Source organism: Tursiops truncatus, chromosome X, assembly GCF_011762595.2.
Source record: "Tursiops truncatus isolate mTurTru1 chromosome X, mTurTru1.mat.Y, whole genome shotgun sequence".
NCBI lineage: Eukaryota > Metazoa > Chordata > Mammalia > Artiodactyla > Delphinidae > Tursiops > Tursiops truncatus.
The window spans coordinates 79,634,550-79,653,044 of NC_047055.1; the positions used below are offsets into that span (position 1 = coordinate 79,634,550).

Below are 18,495 nucleotides of genomic sequence, written 5' to 3' on the forward strand. Positions count from 1 at the left end.
AAATGGATAGGGGAAGAAGAGGAAAGTGGTAAACATGTCTAAAGGCATTTCCCATCCCTGTTAGATGATAAAGAGGGGTATGGTGGAGAAGGTGCTGAATTTGGAGATAGCCAGACAGGGGTTCAAATACTGGCTGCCCCGTGTACTAGTTGGGTTCATTTAGTCAAGAAGGAGCACGTGACTCCCAGTGGCAAACAGAGCAGGGAGACCCAATGACAAAAGATGCTGAAGCATCCTGGATGTGGCCATGGGGACATTGGTTACTGGGTGAGGGATGAGGAGGGGCCAGGGCTGCAGAGGGGAGGAGGTGAGGACGTGGGACACGGGCTGTAGACTCCCCTTATGAGAAGCTCAGACAAGAAAAGGAGGGAGAGGAATGATAAGGTCAAGGGACACAAGGAGAAAGGAGGGGTTCTGTGTCTGTTGTTCTGTTGGCTTTTCTCCTCTGGGGGCAACTTGAGCAGGTGTATAGGCCCAGAGGAAGAGCCCAGTGGAGACCTCAATCAAGCTCCCTCCCCTCACTTAGCCTCTGTTTAGGTATCTGTAAAGTGGATTGAACTGATATCTACCTGACAGGGCTATTGTGAGGAGATCTGCAATAATGGTTTAAAAACTGATCGTAGGAGGGCTTTTGTAGTCCTGGTCAGGCTCAGTTTGTTGACCTGGGTAGTGAGTACACAAGTGTGCTCAGTTTATCATTCACTCATTCCTCAGCAGCCCCTCTCCATCCCCTTAGTCCCCAAACACTTCCAAAACATGCCTGTTCCTGTTCAATCTTCCTCACCTGGCCCCTGGGAATATCATCTGGTGGCCCAAGTGCACAGCCCAGTTGAGTTCGATTCTGCTTTGACTCTCAGGGTGTTCCTGTGCATTTTAGGACTATCTCAAGACATCAGGGTTCTGTCTCTTCCAGCCTCTCTAAGCTTTTATCAGTCCATGTTTACAACCTTGGACCTACCAAGACTCATATCTAGGACACACCACAAGTGGACAAGAGGGCAGGGACCAAACTGCCCCCAAACCTCACCTTCAAGGTTTTTCCTATGTTCATAAATCTTTAAGGTTTTTCTCATAAATCTGTTTTCTCAAGATGCTTCACCCTTGGTCCTTCACACTTGCTCTGGGACCACTATTTCCCAAGACCTCTTTTCTGACCTCCAGTAGGTCCCCTTGGAGGCCTCCTGACACATTCAACAGTGAGCTGCAAAGCCCAAGCAAGGATCACACCATCCTGTGACTTCTCAGTATAATTATCTATCTCCCCAGCAGTGTCTGCCTCCCTCTGTAGCCTTGTTCTGGCACAGAGGTGGAGCTGAAGGGATGTGTGTGGAATTATTGAAGAAACCTGAACAGGCCCTTGACATCTGGGGGCCTGGCAGGAGATGTTCCTAGCACAGGTACTATTCCAAATATTTAACAATCTACCCTTTCCCTTTCTGGGTCTGGCCAATTCTTCTTCATCCTTCTCGACCCACTGCAAGAGTTACCTCCTCTGGGAAGGTATCTCCAACCTTTCCAGACCAAAGAAGTTTCTCTTTGGTGTTCCCCCAGCATGTGATCCTTTCCCTAGTATAGCAGTGATCACACTGTACTGTCATGGTCTGTGGATATGTCAGTCACCCCTCCTACATGGTGACTTACACCGCTGTGTCCCCAACACTTAGCACAAGGCCTGCCTGGCCAGAGCAGATCCCTGGAAACTGTTGAAAAAATGACTAAATGACTGAATGGGAGAGTGAGTGGGTGGATGGATGGACGGATGGACGGACAGATGGATCCCACTTTAGACCTCTTGCCCCAAAGTCAGAAAGCTCTGCTTTCTGGGTGGCACAGAGCCCCAAGTCTGCCAGGCTGAGGCTGTAGTTGGACCTGCATCCACAGTGCTCCGTGGCCGTGATTGTGACAGACAGGCTCCCTGTCTCTGTGAGCATGAGTCTGATGACATCAGCGTTGGGCAGTACGACAACTCTGCTAAGTAAGTGAAGTCACTCAAGGCTGTCTGGCTCTGGCAGAGCTGATTCCAGGAGTCATGGCCCTTCCTCGCTGCCAGGCTATTGTGGCTGGAATGAGCTGCTAAGCCAGCACAACCTGCCCCATGTCATTTATCCCACAGGGCTGCAACGCTTGCAGTGAACAGCCTCGTGTGTGTGTGTGTGTGTGTGTGTGTGTGTGTGTGTGTGTGACAGAGAGAGAGAGAGAGAGAGAGAGAGAGGGAGGGAGAGAGAAGAGAAAGAGAGGAAGAGGATTTACAGTGGGACTCATGGAAGGAGCCTTCTCATTGGCTGCCAAGGGTCCCGGCTCCTGTCTGTGAATCTCTGGGCTGCCAGCGCTACCCTCCCCTGGGAAGACAAGGCAGGCGAAGGAGGGGAGAGTGGAGTGAGACTTCAGGTGTGTCTGACAAGGAGGCAGGTACACCTAGTGGCCACACTGGGCATGCGAGAGGCATCTGGCTGTGTTCGTTCCCAGTCTGCAGCCTGGCAGCCTCGTGCTCTGCCCAGATTTCCTCAGTCAAGACTGGAGCCCAGAGTCCATTGGCAGCTGTCACTTACAGAACTGGATCCGTCCCCCAGTGGAGCAGGGAACTGTGTCACTTAGAATTCCTGGGTAGCACATTCCTTCACTGGTCCCTGTCACACTCCCAGATTAGGCTCTGTTATTGGCCCCTCGCTCCTGCAAGCTTCTGCAGACAGAGCCGCAAGCTAGCGGCAGCAGAAATGACAGCACTAGGAACAGAGGCAGCCAGGGACGGTGAGGGCTGGCGAGACGGGTCCCCGAGGGCTCCCGTGCTGGCCCCGTCTGCAGAGACAGATGTGGCGGGGGCCAAACTCGAGGCTCACTAGGGTTCTCCTGGAACCTGGGCTGCTCAACCTGAGTGGAGCACCAAGCAAGGGGGAGGGGGGAGGGAGGGGGAGAGAGAGAGAGGAAGGGAGGGAGAGAGGGAGGGAGAGAGGGAGAGAGATAGAGAGAGGCTGAGAGAAGCTCCTAGCAGGCTCTAGTCCAAGTGAGAGCGTCAGATCTGGACAATTGTGTGCCAGGGGCACAAGTGGGATTTTGATGAGCCATGTGTGTGAGAAGCAAAGCTGAGGTGATGTAAGCACCTGGGGAGGAGCACAGGCAGAGGAGGAGGAGGAGGGGGGAGGAGGGGGAGGAGGAGGAGGAGGAGGAAAAGGAGGAGGAGGAGGAGGCGGCGGCGGCAGCCACGGGGCGGCTGCCAGTCCAGAACAGAATGATGGGCAACTCTCACCACAAGCAACCGAGGAGTAAGAGCCAAAGCAGGATGCATTCAGCAACAGGTACTCTCTTCCCTTCCCTCCTTTTTCCGGGGCCCCTCCAACCAGGGCCTCCCCAGCTGCAGCCGCGCGGGGGCCCCTGACCCTTGGCGTGACTTTCAGGGGCTGGCAGGGGGCGGCGAGAGAGCCCGAGGGAGATGCCGGTGAACTCCCAGCTCCCTTGCTCCCGCGCCAGCCTGAATTGCATAAGTCAGAGCTCCCCGAGCTGGTAGGGGCCGGCCTCTTCGTCAGCAACCCCGTGTAGCCTCTGGAGGGTAGCTGGAGCGTCAGGGAAGTGAGCAACGTGCTGTGGACTGAAGTTTATTGCTAGGACTGTGCTTTCTGTCTGCATCAGTAGGCAGAGACCTGGAACCATGCATGGCTTATCCTTTATGAGCCTCCTTTGTTATTCAAACCTTCATCTCCCCCAGCGGCCCCCACCCCCGCACTGTACACCTACACCTCTCCTGGCTCTACCTCCTATGCTGCATGCACGGAATGATCCAGATGAATCTGTTTCTTGCTGTGTAATGCCCTGCCCCCACCTTCTGCCCCAGCCCCGGCAGGGAGCTCTCCTCACCACAAGGGCGAGAGGAGCCCATGCCAGCTTTGAGCTTGTTGCCTTCCTACCCTGGGCGTGACCTGCTTCGCCCCTGGGCCCTCTCCAAACAAAGACTCAAGGGTGCTGGCATAGCTTCCCCCCAACAACCCCTTCCTGGATGCTAACAGTGTGGAAATCAGGGACACAGGATCTGGAGACAACTTTTCCTAGCCCGCCATCCCAGGCATTGCAAGAGCAATGTGGACGCAACTTCTCTTGTCCCTTTCACCCCCCACCAACTCTTTTCCCTCCTGCTTTTCCCTTGGTCACTGGGAAGCACCTTCCACTGCTGCTTCAGATCAGGCCGCATGCACTAGGGTCAGGGGTACCTTCCCTGCCCTCCTCCCTCTGTCTTGACGGTGCCCCCTCCTCTCCCTTCTCAGTATCCCTCCTCACAGAGAAGCCAGTGGTTTTCATCTGTACCTGTTGGGGAGGGCCTCAACTACCATTCAGGCCAGCGGGAAGGAAGAAAAAGTTTTCACTAAATTTAATTCAAGTTTACCATAAGAAAGCAACAAATAGATAGGTGTCTTGCTGGAAATCTGCCATGCTCAGGCCCAGAGGGTTGCCTCTGCCTTTTCCTGGGGACTCAGCTGGCCGTCTGGTTGAGGGGAGTTGTCCAGGGCCAGCCAGTCCTAGGGGCAGCCCTAAAACGGGAGTCTTGCAGGGTGTAGTGAGGAGGGAAGCTACAAAACAAGTGACTTGGGATGTGCGGCCAGGCAGGGTGACTGCCACGGGGGCCCGCCTGTCAGAGCAGGTCCTGGTTTGGCCTCCTGGATGGGCTGAACTGGGGACCCTGTGGTGGAATGAGCCAACGGCAAAGGTTCTGGGCATTGAAGTTTCTTTGGAATCTTCTGGGGACACACTCTTCTAAGGACACGGCTAAGTGAATGGCCCAACCGCCACCTCCTTCTTCTCTGCCACAGAACTGGAGGCTCAGGACCTGCTGGTATTAAATGGAGATGCCTTGTACAGGCCAGTACAGGAGCTTGAGGGTAACTTCCCACATAACTGCTTGTGCTACAGCTTGGGACAGTTACTGGCTGCCATTTCATCTCTTAAAAATTGCTCTGCATCTTCAGTGGCAGCTCCAATCCAGGATCATCCTGGAGGCAGTAGCTATGGGAGTAGCTTCTGGCTGCCTGAGGAGGTGGTCTCATGACCACTTCTCCCCCCACCCCTCACTCTACCTCCCGCCCCGCTTCGCCTTCTGGCTCTTGCCTTCCCCCAGCACTGTACCTTCACCCTCAGCATCCCTAGGCAGTCCCAGAAGCCTTGGTTGAACATTCATGCCCACTGGGCTAACTAGAGAAAGCCTGGTTAGCCTCCTAGCCCCAGGCTGCCCACAGACTGGTCAAGGAGAGGAGGGAAACACAGGAGAAAGTTGGCTAGTGGCCTAAGGAAGGAAGCAAGGCCCTGGCCATGGGTGGCGGTTTGTCCTGAGGTCATGAGGAAAGGCTTTGTGGAGAAAGAAAGTACCACTTCCATTGCCCACCCTTACTGCAAATTCCTTTCCTCAGAGCGCTGTCTCAGCCTGTGTCTCCTCCTACTCTGCACCCTCTCCCCTGGCGGTCAAGGCCACACCCAGAGACCACCTCCAGAGGCCTGGCCTCCAAATCTCTACCTCCAGCTCAAACTAACATAGTCAACTGCTCCATCTCCACCTGAATATCACACGAGGACCTCACACTCAGCTGAGCACATGCCCCTGCAGAGAAGCCCCCCTTTCTCTTTTCCATTTTCTCTTGGTGACACCACCATCTCTCCAGGAACCCAAACTAGAAACCTGGGAGTCATCTTCTCTTTCTCCCTCACCTCACACTTACACTTTTCACTCATCCACCCACCCATCCATCCGTTCATTCAACAAATCTTTATTGTTGAGTCTTCCTCTGAGACCTGGCAGCCCCTCCTCTTATCCCAGTGTCAATGTCTGAGTCCAGGCCTTTGTTATCTCTGGCCCGTTCCAGAACTAGGCTCCCTGCCTCCATATTTGCCCTTCTCCTGGCCGTGCATAGCACAGCCCCCAGAATGAGCTTCCCCTGCACTCCCCTGCTATGAAGCCAAGCCTTGCTAATTTGCAGAAGGGAGATCAGGATTGCACCCAACATGTACCCTGCATGTCCCAGGTGGCCCAGAGAATCATTTGCAGGTGGTATAGACAAAACTTTTTTTCACCTTTCAGAGTTCTGGATATATTTTCATGTGTATTAGGAAAAAATATAACTAGCAAATCCAACCTGTGGTTTCTCATATATTTTTTATTAGGGCAAGATTAAGTGTTTTTAAAGTGAACCTTTTTTAATAAAATGGCTAAGTAAATAGTAGTATAGGTGCATTGAAAAATTTGAGAATGTAAAACAGGATTGCCTAAGGTTTGGGAAGCACCAGTTTCTAGGGTAAATTATATGTTCCTTAGCACAACTTAGAGACCTTCCATGATTGGACCCCACCTACTTCTCTGGCCTTACCTCCCGTCACTTCCTGTTGAACTTGATGATCCAGCCATCTTGAATAACTTGTGGTTTCCCAAATACAACATGCCCATTCAACACGTCCATGCTTTCACAAGTGCACTTTCCTCTGTCTGGACCCCTGCCTCTAACCACCTATCTTCTCTTGGCAATTTCCTAGTCATCCTTCAAAACCCTGATTGGGTGTCACCTCTTCTTTAAAGCCTTACCTGACCGACCTCCTTCCTCCATACAAAATTAATTAACAGAGTTCATCTTTCCCTCCTCTGTACTAATTTGGGAACTTGTACATAATTTTATCGTTGCTGGCATTGTCTTTTTTTTTTCAGTGTGCTTTTCCTCTGTCTCTTAAAAAATAAAGCCTTTTATTTTTAAGAGCAGTTTTAGGTTCACAGAAAAATTAAAGAGAAGGTATAGAGATTTCCCATATCCCCCCTACCCCCGCACATGCATAGTCTCCTGCATGATCAGCATCCCCCACCAGAGTGGTACATTTGTTATAATTGATGAACCTACACTGACACATCATAATCACCCAAAGTCCATAGTTTACGTTACGGTTCACTCTTGGTGTTGTACATTCTATGGGTTTGGACAAATGTATAATGACATGTATCCATCGTTATGGTATCATACAGAGTATTTTCACTGCCCTAAAAGTGCTCCGTGCTCCACCTCCATCTCCCCTCCACCACCACCACCGCCAATCATTCTAGCAACCACTGATCACTATAATATTAACATAGCTTTTACTTTTCCAGAATGTCATATAGTTGGAATCATGCAGTATGTAGCCTTTTCAGATTGGTTTCCTTCAGGCATTGTCATTTTTATGGTTGTTATTACGTGCTTATCTGCCCTAGTAAAATGTGAGCTTTTCTAAGGCAAGGGCTAAAATTTGTTTACCGGAGGGTGGAGAAAAGCTGTTGACCGGGCCTTGGAAGGCTTGGGTTCTCATCTCTCTTGCCTGTGAACCAGCAGGGTGATCTTAGGCAAGTCATTCACCTCTGTTACCTCCATCCTTCAGCTATAAAAGCTATAAATCCTTAAAGGTGATCCTTAGCACACACACACCCCACCCCACCCCTGCCAAGGGGGCTTGGGAAGATGTGGTGTGAGATGCTAGGAAGATTTTAGAAAGTTGGGATTGCTTTTCAAATGAAACAAGTGATTATGATTGCAGATGGGGGAACACCATGGGTCTTGCCCTGAGAATGAAAGCAGAAGTGAGCTTGGCATGTGTGGGGGACCGTGGGGAGCAGCCAGTGCAGCTACAAAGCAGGTGGAGGTGGGGGGTGGGGGCAGGGTAGTCACAGTGTGTGGAAGCCCAACATGACCATGGAGCATAGGTTGCTTTGACCCTGGAAAGACTTGTCTACCAGGCTCGTGAGTTGGAATTGATTTCTCATCAACTTTCACACCCCCTTTCACCTCTTGAGTAAGTGTAGCCCTGTTGCCCTGTGAATCTGTATGGGGTGAGGGAAGATACATGGTAGTGCCACCCTAACTACACAGCATGTGCATACCTGTGCACATATGAACCATCTATGTGAACCAGTATCCCACAGAGAAGAGACAGGGAACCAATATCACACACCTACTGTATGCCAGCACTTTTTTTTTTTTTTTCTTTTTGCGGTACGCAGGCCTCTCACTGTTGTGGCCTCTCCCGTTGCGGAGCACAGGCTCCGGACGCGCAGGCTCAGCGGCCATGGCTCACGGGCCCAGCCGCTCCGCGGCTTGCAGGATCTTCCCGGACCGGGGCACGAACCCGTGTCCCCTGCATCGGCAGGCGGACTCTCAACCACTGCGCCACCAGGGAAGCCCTGCCAGCACTTTTTAAAATTGAAGTATGGTTGATTTACAATGTTGTGTTAATTACTGCTGTACAGCAAAGTGATTCAGTTATACATATATATGCATTCTTTTTTAATATTATTTTCCATTATGGTTTATCATAGGATACTGAATATAGTTCTCTGTGCTCTACAGTAGGACCTTGTTGTTTATCCATCCTGTATATAAATGCCAGCACATTTCATCCACAACTTTACTTAACCCTCAGAACAACCTCCAGGCAGGGAGTGGGTTTTTTTGGGGGGTGGGGGAATTGTTTTTTGGAAAACAATAGAGAAACGTTTTATTTATTTTAATAATTAGCACATATTGCATTCAACTTCCCATTAGTATAGCTCCTATTTGTTCTGTGAAACAGTTTTCAAAAATGGTTTGCCTGGAGGTGCGATGACCAAGTCACAGTCTTGGACTTGATGAATCTCTCCTGGTAAACGATCCACACCAATTTTCACTGCTCCCTCCCCCCCACCACCCCCACTCCCCTCCTTCTCCATGTACCCCTCGCTTCCCATCTGCCCCCTTCTCCCCTTCTCTCCCAGAATGCCCCTGACCTGTACCTGCTGGGGGTAACCTCTGCTCATGGGTAGTCTTGTCTGTGCTGGTCAGGCAGGGACTGTTGATGCCATTTTACAGAGGAGAAAACTGAGACGCAGGGGGTGAGCTCCCTCATGGTCTGATTACAAGGAAGTTGCAGAGCCAGGATTTGAGGCCAATTCTGTCTGACTATCAAGCTTGTGCCCATTGTGCCATGCCATGTGCTTTTCAGCATCTTTGCATCTGTGACAGGAGTTAGTAACCCTGGGGACCAGGTATGGTGAAAGGAGGGTTCTATGGTTCTGTGCTGTTAGGGCTAGCAGATCTCTACAGCAACAAGGACTGCAATTCCCAGCCTTGTAGAAGTCCCACACTATGTGTGTCTGATGACACGTTTGTGTTGTTGGAATAATTGAACTGATTTGAGGCTCCATGTTGGGTCCAGAAGCTAGAGCTGAGGATTCCTGAGATAGCGAGAAAGTGGGGGATTCTTGAATTTAAGCCCAAACCAGGTGTTGAGAGGGGCTTCCGAAGCAGAGACAACTGGTATCATGCTTCTTTCCAACCCCTCTCCACCTCACCAAGCAGCCACGCCGGCACTGTAAGCAAGGTGATCTGTGCTTCAAGCTGAAAATGAGTCCACCATTCTCTCCTCTGTACCTAAACACAATGAAATCACCTCATTGCGTTTGCCGGGCATTTTCATAGTTGACCTGGCCCTTTCATAGTCACAAGCTTATGGAACTCTCACAATCCTCGATTTCAGTATGATGGATGCTGAAGTGGCAGAGACTTATAAGGGAATCAAGTGGTGTCTATCCCCCTGGGGACCTTCTTCCCAAAGGCATAATTCCTAAGCCAACTTAATGAGCCCATTGGAAGGTATGGAGGAAGCTGAAACCCTAGGCCACCAAACAAAATATTTCCTGGTGCTCCTCACCTCCCACAGCTGAGAGACATGTTGAAGGTAGAGGCATGGGCCCAGGGCTTGAGGCCAATCGTGATACTCCCACATTCCTTGGGCCAGAACTAGAAGGAAGCAAAAAGCGGGTATAAAAAAAGTACAGTGACCACCCTACTGTCAAATAGTAGGGGAATGGCTAAGTGAACCTGATGCAGCCAACCTCACTGAAGTGAGGTGGAGTCACTAAAGAGCTAATTATGAAGATAGTTTAGCAACACAGACAATGCTCTTAGTAAAGTATAACATACAAAAGGCACGATACCAAATTTTATCCAGGCTGAGCTTTACAAACCCTGCAAAAAAGCATGTCTACACATGAGCGAGGGCTGGAAGGGAATTTGTGGAAAAAGCAAAACTAGATTTATTGTGGGTGGCAGGCTTATTGGTGAATTTTTCTTTTCCCTTAGACTTCCATTAATGTTGTTATAATGTTTGTGCAAAGAAAAATAGAAACCATTTACATATAGAACAGTTACCCTGACAAATCATTCTGTCAAACTGAGAGACCAAATCATATCACATCCCTGAGCCAGCAAATATACTTGAAAGACATAAATGCAAAAGTTGGTGTCTCTTTTTATGGAGAGAAGCAGCCACAGGGAATGTGGAAATGTGTGGATTTAGTGTGGGAAACCTCAGGTTCGAATCCAAGCTCTGACCCTTGCTTAGGGTCTTTGGAGGAAGTTATTTTACTCCTGTAGCCTCAGTTTCTTCATCTGTCACGAGAGGATAATGATAATCACCACCACCACTTTACAGGGCTGTGGTGAGGAGAAAATGGCACAGGATGTTTTAAAGGGCTTTTTGTGTGAGGTGTAAAAATGCCACACAGTGTAAAGCCTCATCATGGTAGAGATACAAAGACTTGGAAACAACAGTAATAGGTACTGTTTGCCACTGTCCCACCTCACTTGACAACAAAGCCAGGCTGGGCCTGTGCTGCTGGGTAGTTTCAGGTATCTTCTCTGATTGCAGGATGCCATTGAAATTTGATTAAGCAAGTGAAGCTTTCTGGTTTTACCTATGGTTGGGGAATAACTGGGGCAATGTTGTAGATTCTTCTCCTCTAAAATGCTTAAAATTCGTGGAGAGATTAGAATCACTGATACAGAACATGGCGAAGAGTTCCACAGCTGCTTGGATTCTCAGCCAGACTTGGCCATGTACTAGCTGTAGGCCTTTAGGCAAGTGACCTAAGCTCTCGGAGTCTCCGTTGCCTCCTTGGTCTGGTAGGATTCATAGTGTCTACCTCATAGAGTGGTTGTGAGGATGAAACCAGGTGCTTGCGTGCAAAGCCCCTGGCACATGGTAAGCAAGGAGCATGGGTGTGCTGCCATCATTACTGCCTAAAACTGTCAGAGTAGGAGGGGACTCTAGGGATCACCTGATTCTGAGCTTCTCAACAGGTGCCAAGAGGGGTGTGGAGGGAGTCCTGGGGGAGCACAGTGTGTATATATTATGATTTTTGCATGTCAATGTTAAAAAGTCTTCCATGGCAAAAGTAGACATTTTGTCTGTCATGGTGGGACCCAGGTATTTTAAAAGGTGAGATATGCTTTTGGAAACCACTTATCTCCCACAAACCTTTCATTTTATAGACCCACACAAGTGCGGTGCTGTGCCCACAGTTACCTAGCTACAGAGATGAGATTGATGTGGGTCACAGTCCAGCTGCTCTCCACCCCCGCTCCCCCCACCCACCGCTGTTACCAGTGCCCAAGAGATGTCCTTGTGGCCTCGGATTTCCTCATCACTCTGGTGGAGACACGCTGTGCCACATTGGCCATGTGACCAAACTGGGAGAAAACAGACAAGGCTCTGGCATGGAGAAGAGGCAAAAACGATGCTTGAGATGACAAGGAAAGATGTCCCTGGAAGGGGGTCCTGCATGCTGACAGGTCAGCTCTGCATCAGCCCTGGGTAGTGCTTCCAAACAATCTGGGCTGACATGGCCTCCTAAGTGCCATCTGCATCCCTGTCGAGTAAATGGTCTTTGATGAAACCTTCATCTCTCCCAGCAGCAGATTTTCTATTTAACAGTCTCCTGTCAAATTCTCCAAGAGCACACATGGAGGGCTGTGGGGTCCCAGAAGCGGGATGAGGCTCCCAATTGCTCCCCGCCATCTGAGTGGAGTGTGTTCTCTGCCTCTCGTTTCTGGCATTGGAGAAGGTGGCACAGAGCCACCTCTGTGAATTCCTTTTGTGGAATTTGTAGACCTGGAGGTTGGGGGTGGGGCAGGGGGGCACGGTTTGCTGGTTAGCCCCTTTAGGCTTGCCTTGGAGAAGATGTGCCCCTCTCCTGTGCCACACAGGAGGTAAAAGGCACATACCATGTCTAGCATACTGCTCCTTTGAAATATTCTTACCCACCCAGCAGCCTGAAACCTTGCTCTTGCTTTGGGGACTTGGCTTGGGGGCCTGGCTTCTGGGGTTTCTGACTTTCGTGGCTTAGCTCCTCTCACTTCTGCCCTTACTTTTGTTGCGGAACACAGATGCTTACCCCATCTCCTTTTCCAGACTCTTGACTACCCCTGCCTCTGTACCATGACTGTCCTCCTGGACATCTACCCCAAACTTTGGTTCTGTCACCAGCTTCTTTGGATGCTTCAGGGCCTGGCTTGGGGGACAGGAGATGTCTACACAAGGTAAAGGGCAAAAGGGGAAAGTTTGAGATCTCTTTCAGTGGCCGCCCAAGCCAGAGTCCTGATCCAGAGAGCCCAAGGTCACACTGCTTGTTCTGAGGATGAAGACAGCCCCTTCCCCCACCATCATCAGGCCTCCAACGCCCCCAAAATGAAGTCTGTGTTGTGGAAACTGACACACACCGATCATTTCTCCACCCAGGGACAATAGTTTGCTCTGATTCCAGCCAGAGGAACTCAGAAACATGAGTTGAGAAACAAAAGGCAGATATCGGCCGAGACTCTAGCTGTGGAGTCTTCCCACTCCAAACAATGTGGCTCTGCTCATGCGTGGTGGTGGTTCCTATCACAGCAACAGCAGCCAGCTCCAGCCTAGAGGAGCCCAGGTGAGAAGCAGCTGCCGAGGGGGATGACAGAATCCAGCCTGTGCAAGGCAGGCTAGGGATGATAGCTGATGGGAGAAGAAGCCGAGGGCAGGACCACCAACATTTTTGAAGGGAGGCTCTCCTGAGCCTTAGGTGGACTTCCAGGAGAGACAGTAGAAGACACGGGCCAGCCCCAGCATAGTTTCTATCAAACTAGGCAGCATCCTGAGCACTTTGCAGACATTAACTCATTTGATCCACACGACAACCTGATGGTATAGGTACTTTTATTATCTTTTAAGGGGATGTATAGTTTAGAAACTGTAGATTATATAACTAATCTATAGATTAGAAACTGAGGCTCAGAGAGGGTAAGTAACTTGTCCAAGGGCACACAAGTGAGACTGGGATTCAAGTCCAGGCAGTAGGGCTCCCAAGTCTGTCTTCTTAACTACTCTGCTAAGCTGCCAACATAGGCGAGCTAAGAGAGTCAGGCCACTTTCCCCTCTACCTACTAACTGGGCTAAGACTGGACTTCGGTCTCTACCAAGAACTAGTGTGATGATTCTCAGCCTGGGGAGATTTAAAACACTATCAACTCCTGGGCACCACCCCTGAGAAATTCTGGTTTAATTGGTCTGAGATGAAGTCCAGCCTTCAGGGGGTGTGGAGGGTAGGATGAGAGGCAATTTTGATGGAAGCTCCTCGACTTAAAAACACACAGCATGGGCTTCCCTGGCGGCGCGGTGGTTGAGAGTCCGCCTGCTGATGCAGGGGACACGGGTTCGTGCCCCAGTCCGGGAAGATCCCACATGCCGCGGAGCGGCTGGGTCTGTGAGCCATGGCCGCTGAGCCTGCGCGTCCACAACGGGAGAGGCCACAACAGTGAGAGGCCCGTGTACCACAAAAAAAAAAAAAAAAAAAAAAAGAATACGCCTGTCAATGCAGGGGACATGGGTTCGAGCCCTGGTCTGGGAAGATCCCACATGCCACGGAGCAGCTAAGCCCATGCGCCACAACTACTTAGCCTGCTCTCTAGAGCCCGTGAGCCACAACTACTGAGCCCACGTGCCACAACTACTGAAGCCCGCGTGCCTGGAGCCCATGCTCCACAATAAGAGAAGCCACCGCAATGAGAAGCCCATGCAACGCAACGAAGGGTAGCTCCCCTCGCCGCAACTAGAGAAAGCCCGCACGCAGCAATGAGGACCGAATGCAGCCAAAAATAAATAAAATAAAAATAAATAAATTTATTTTAAAAACCCAGCAATCTTGACACAAAAATAATAAACGAACATATATATCTATATATAAAACACACACACACACACACACACACACACACACACACACACACAGCATCTCTCCCATCTTGACAAACATCTAACTCCCAGCCGTAGCTCTGCCTCTCCCTCTAACTATGGCTCTCTTTCCTCTCTAACCACAGCCAGACTCCCTGAGGGGTCTCCCCTTCCCTGCCTTTTCCCTCCCTAACCTGTTTTCGTCTGGCCTCTGGGAGCTGGCCTTGCCAAGCTACCCTTTTGGTGTTGCAACAGTGCATGTTCACTGCTTAGTCCTCAGCCTACTTAAATTCTTGAATGCAGTTGATGATGTCAATAGGTCCTTGCTCCTAGAAGCTAACCTTCTCCCAACCTTGGGGGCATAACCCATCGTCCTTGCCTGGACATTTCATGTCAGTCTTTTTAGATGGGTTTTTGTCCCAAGCCACACAAATATGTTCTGAGGGTGGGGCCTCCAGAGACCCACAGCCCTGCCTTCGAGGAGTTGAGAGTTTTGTCAGCACAAGAGGGGCTCAGCGTCCTTGTACTTGAGGCAACAAGGTGGCTCCTCCAGTGGAGGCCCCCAACTCCCTCCCTCAAGCTGCTTCCCTGTCTCTTTGCACCTCTGGCAAAAATGGGAAAGAGAACAAAGCTCCGGCTAGGTCTTCACTCTGTGAGCAAGAACCCATGATGCCTCTCTTCCAGTTAAAAGCCGGTTACTGGGACAGGGCGCCGTCCGTCCGCCTGTGCTCTTTTTGCCAGGTATGGTCATGGAGTCCCTCTGCAATGAGCTTCTGGCACGCATGGCTCATTTCCCAGGACCTTGTCTTTCTAAGCACACAGAAACAAATGTGAACAAGATATGTTTTAAAGCCAGCCATTCTCTCCTACTTTGTGTCCTGGGAAATAGGCTTTGCTAGAATTTGCAACGCTGATTCTAGAATGCTGGCAGGGTGGAGGTGGGAGAAGCAGTGAAGAAGGGCAGCAGGGTTCTCCACTTGATGCTATGGAGAGCAAAGTTGGACTCTGAGTCTCACTATTCTCTGGCTGTTGGACCTTGTGAAAGCCCCTTTCCCTCTTGGAGCCTCAGTTTCCTCCCCAGTTACTGGGGCTCATAATCATTAGCTCCTCTGTCTGTGGCGAGGATGCTGGGACATGACCCTTATGTGCTGGAGGCGTGATCCTCTGCCAGAGTAGGCACTCGCTAGGAGTTGGGGAAACTGAATTGAATTGGGTTCGGCCATAGTGCACAGCCTTGTTCCAGGCCAAGAGAGAAAGTGTGTGTGTGCAAGAGAGGCTTGCAAAAAACAAGGCCTATCTCTCTGCACGTTTCTCCTCTGGGAAGGAAGGGGCCCGCACGGTGACAATAGACCAGGGGCGCTGACTCAGACAGCCAGTTCCTGCTCATTTCCCCTCACTGTAGGACAGCAGCCGAGCGGGAGGTCAGCCCTCTGTGTGGCTCTGATTCGGGCTTTTGGCCGAGAACCTTTCCTAGAGAAAGACAAGACCAACTCACAGACAGGTCTCGCTGTGACGGGACGGACTGGACCACTGTGGCTGTGGGCAGGCAAGTGGGGGCAGCGGGGAGTGGAAAAGGAGAGAGAGGAAACTCTTTGAATCCTGCTTCGCTTTCCCTGGGCTGGGCAGCCTGGGAACAACTTTACGGGCAACAGAGCATGTGACCGATAGGGCCAAACTGACCCAGCCAGGGTGCTGGGAAACGGGGTTCAGGAAGAGTCCCTGGGTGTCTGCTGAGGAGCCTGGGGACGGGGTTCAGAACAGTGTGGAGCCCCTCGGCTCCCTGCCCTCAGTGTGGGCTCACCACACGCTTCTCCCTTGCATGAGGAGTTGCTGGATGTGGAGTCTTGGTCGTCCATACCGCTAGGATGGAGAGAGCCGAGGCTATCACCCTCTTCTGGAGCCGGGGAGGTGAGTCGGAGGAGGAGCAGGGTCGCATGCTCAGCAGAGGGGGCGTGGGGAGGAATCGGGGCTCGCTGAGGGGGAGGGTCGTGCACTCAGAGCTGTCCTGAGGCAGCCTGGGCCTCTCGGGGGGAAGATGGGTTCCTTTAGTGCTAGAGGCATGCGAGGAGGGGCAGGTAACCGCTTGGCAGAGGGGCTATAAAAGGAATTCAAATTTGGGTGGCTCTGGAGGAGGAGAGGGTGGATGTGATCACATCCCAACCCTGATAATCTGGGATTCTAGAGGGATAAGAAAAGTGACTGAAGAATTATAAGTGTATGTGTCAGAAATACTATCTCTCATTTTCTATAAATCGACTTAACATGCTCTCTGAAGCCTTGACCCTTGCATTGTGGAAAATGCCTTTTCAGTCAATCTCGGGGCTTTACCCACCTCCTGGAGTCCTGCTAAAATGCTGGGTTTTTTGCACTACCAAAGGATGCGGATGGGAGGGGGCAGGAAAGAGGTGCCTATCACTGGTCATCTGTCAACACAGGTTACTGCCAAGGGGCCAAGTGCTTTCTAAGCGTAGTTCAAGCCAGACCTCCTGGCAGTAGGGTGGAATCAAGTTCAGGGTCCTGAGCCACACCAGGGGACCCCTCTTTTGTTTGTGTGAAGAAGATGTTGCCTGCCCTTGACAATGTACTGGAAGCTCTAGTTACGGCCGCAGAGGTAGCTGGCAGGAACAAGGGCTGGTCCTCTGTGGTAGGCTCAAAAGGAGTTTATGAGCTAAAGGAGTTTGAAAAGCAGAGTGATGGCACTGAGAACTGAATACTGTGAGGACTACGTGCTGTTTGGCATGGAGAAGAAGCAGAGGAAAGTGGTCTTTGGTCTTCAGGTCTTTGAGGGTCTGTCACAGGGTGAAGGGAATAGATGGGGGCTGAGGGGGGCTCAGGAGACAGAGTTGTGTGACCTGTGGACAAGGAGGAACTCTCTAGCAGACTCTCCATGGGCTGCCTTACAAAGGAGTAAGGAGTCTGGGTGTCTTTGGGAAGTAACAGAGCGAGCCCTAGAGAAGACAAGGGCAAGTGAGAGCTGGTCTTCTTCTTCCAAGGAGGGAGGGGTGGAGGGAGGAAAGCACCAGGGGCACCTGGCCTGCAGGGCTGGCCCCATCCTGCACTGGGTTCTCTCCTCCCATTCCTCTGGTCCAGCACTCCCATCTCCCTCCCTGCTGCTGGGCTCCCTGCTTCCACTCTTGCCCCTCTCCAACCCATTCTCCACTCAGCAACCAGAGTGAGACCTTATAAAACAGCCCCGGCTGCTAAAAATCTTCCAGTGGCCGCCCACCGCCCACTGGTGCAAGTCCAGATTTATTTCTCTTCTCTATTGCCTCCTTTCTACTCTCTAAAAACAGAGCAGAGATAAGATCGTTTCTCACTCTAACGCAACTCTGACATTTCATAAATCTATGTCCTAGACAGCTGGAAAGGGCTATATTTAACCTTCCGCCTTGTAGTTTATAATGGAGGGACTTGCTTAAGGCACTGCCTTCTAACGCCGCCACAGGAGCCTAGAGCCTTTTCTTTGTTCTCTGCGAAGCCACAGCCAGCCTTTCCCTCCAGCGGGTGCAGGCCACTTGCCCCAGAGCACCCACCATCCCCTCTGTCTTTCGGTGAGAGAGGTCCCCATCCCAACCCCTGCAGTGTGCCCCCTCAGCTTTCTTATCTGCAAATACCTGAAAGACTGCTTATGAACCCCATAGCCCAATAAGTGGGACAGCAGGTGAGCACAAGAATAGATCAGAGGACAGCTGCAAGGGGTGGGCTGGGCTAAGGGAGGGAGCCAGGAGAGAAGAAAATGTCTTGTCAGGGGTCTGGTTGTGGCCATAGAAGGGGGAAAGGGAGTAATGCTGAGTAATGTGCTGGACCCTGTATATGATACTTTGCATACACTGCCTTGTGCGATCCTCACAGCATTCCTAGGAGGTAGGTGCTAATAGTACCCACATCATCTCCAGAGAGTGGATGGGCTCAGAGCAGTTCAGTGACTTTACCCAAAGTCAGACACAGCTAGAAAGTGACAGAACCGGGATTGAGCCCAGGCCTGTCAAACTCCAAAGCCCGATGGTGAACAGTATGGAGGTTCCTTAAAAAACTAAAAATAGAATTACCATATGACCCAGCAATCCCACTACTGGGCATATACCCAGAGAAAACCATAATTAAAAAAGACACATGCACCCCAATGTTCATTGTGGCACTATTTACAATAGCCAGGGCATGGAAGCAACCTAAATGCCCATTGACAGACGAATGGATAAAGAAGATGTGGTACATATATACAATGCAATATTACGCAGCCATAAAAAGGAACGAAATTGGGTCATTTGTAGAGACGTGGATGGATCTAGAGGCTGTCATACAGAGTGAAGTAAGTCAGAAAGAGAAGAACAAATATCATATATTAACGCATATATGTGGAACCTAGGAAAATGGTACAGACGAACCAGTTTGCAGGGCAGAAATAGAGACGCAGATGTAGAGAACAAACATATGGACACCAAGGGGGGAAAGTGGCGGGGGGCTGGTGGTGGGATGAATTGGGAGATT

The 18,495-nt window shown here is 50.8% G+C and overlaps 1 protein-coding gene across 6 annotated transcripts in view; it reads left to right on the forward strand.

Moving 5' to 3' along the window:
• Positions 1-18,495, forward strand: part of NHSL2 (NHS like 2) — a 275,443-nt gene that overhangs the window by 181,114 nt on the left and 75,834 nt on the right. Inside the window, exons 1-2 of one of the 6 annotated variants that reach the window (XM_073799064.1) lie at positions 3,197-3,293; positions 11,298-15,915. The exons of 4 other annotated variants lie outside the window; for them this stretch is intronic. In XM_073799064.1, the coding sequence (XP_073655165.1) occupies positions 15,873-15,915 (43 nt within the window). In that variant the 5' untranslated portion in view covers positions 3,197-3,293; positions 11,298-15,872. Of the gene's footprint in view, positions 1-3,187; positions 3,294-11,297; positions 15,916-18,495 lie in introns of those variants that run through there. One more of the 6 variants, XM_033848951.2, reaches the window with a different exon arrangement.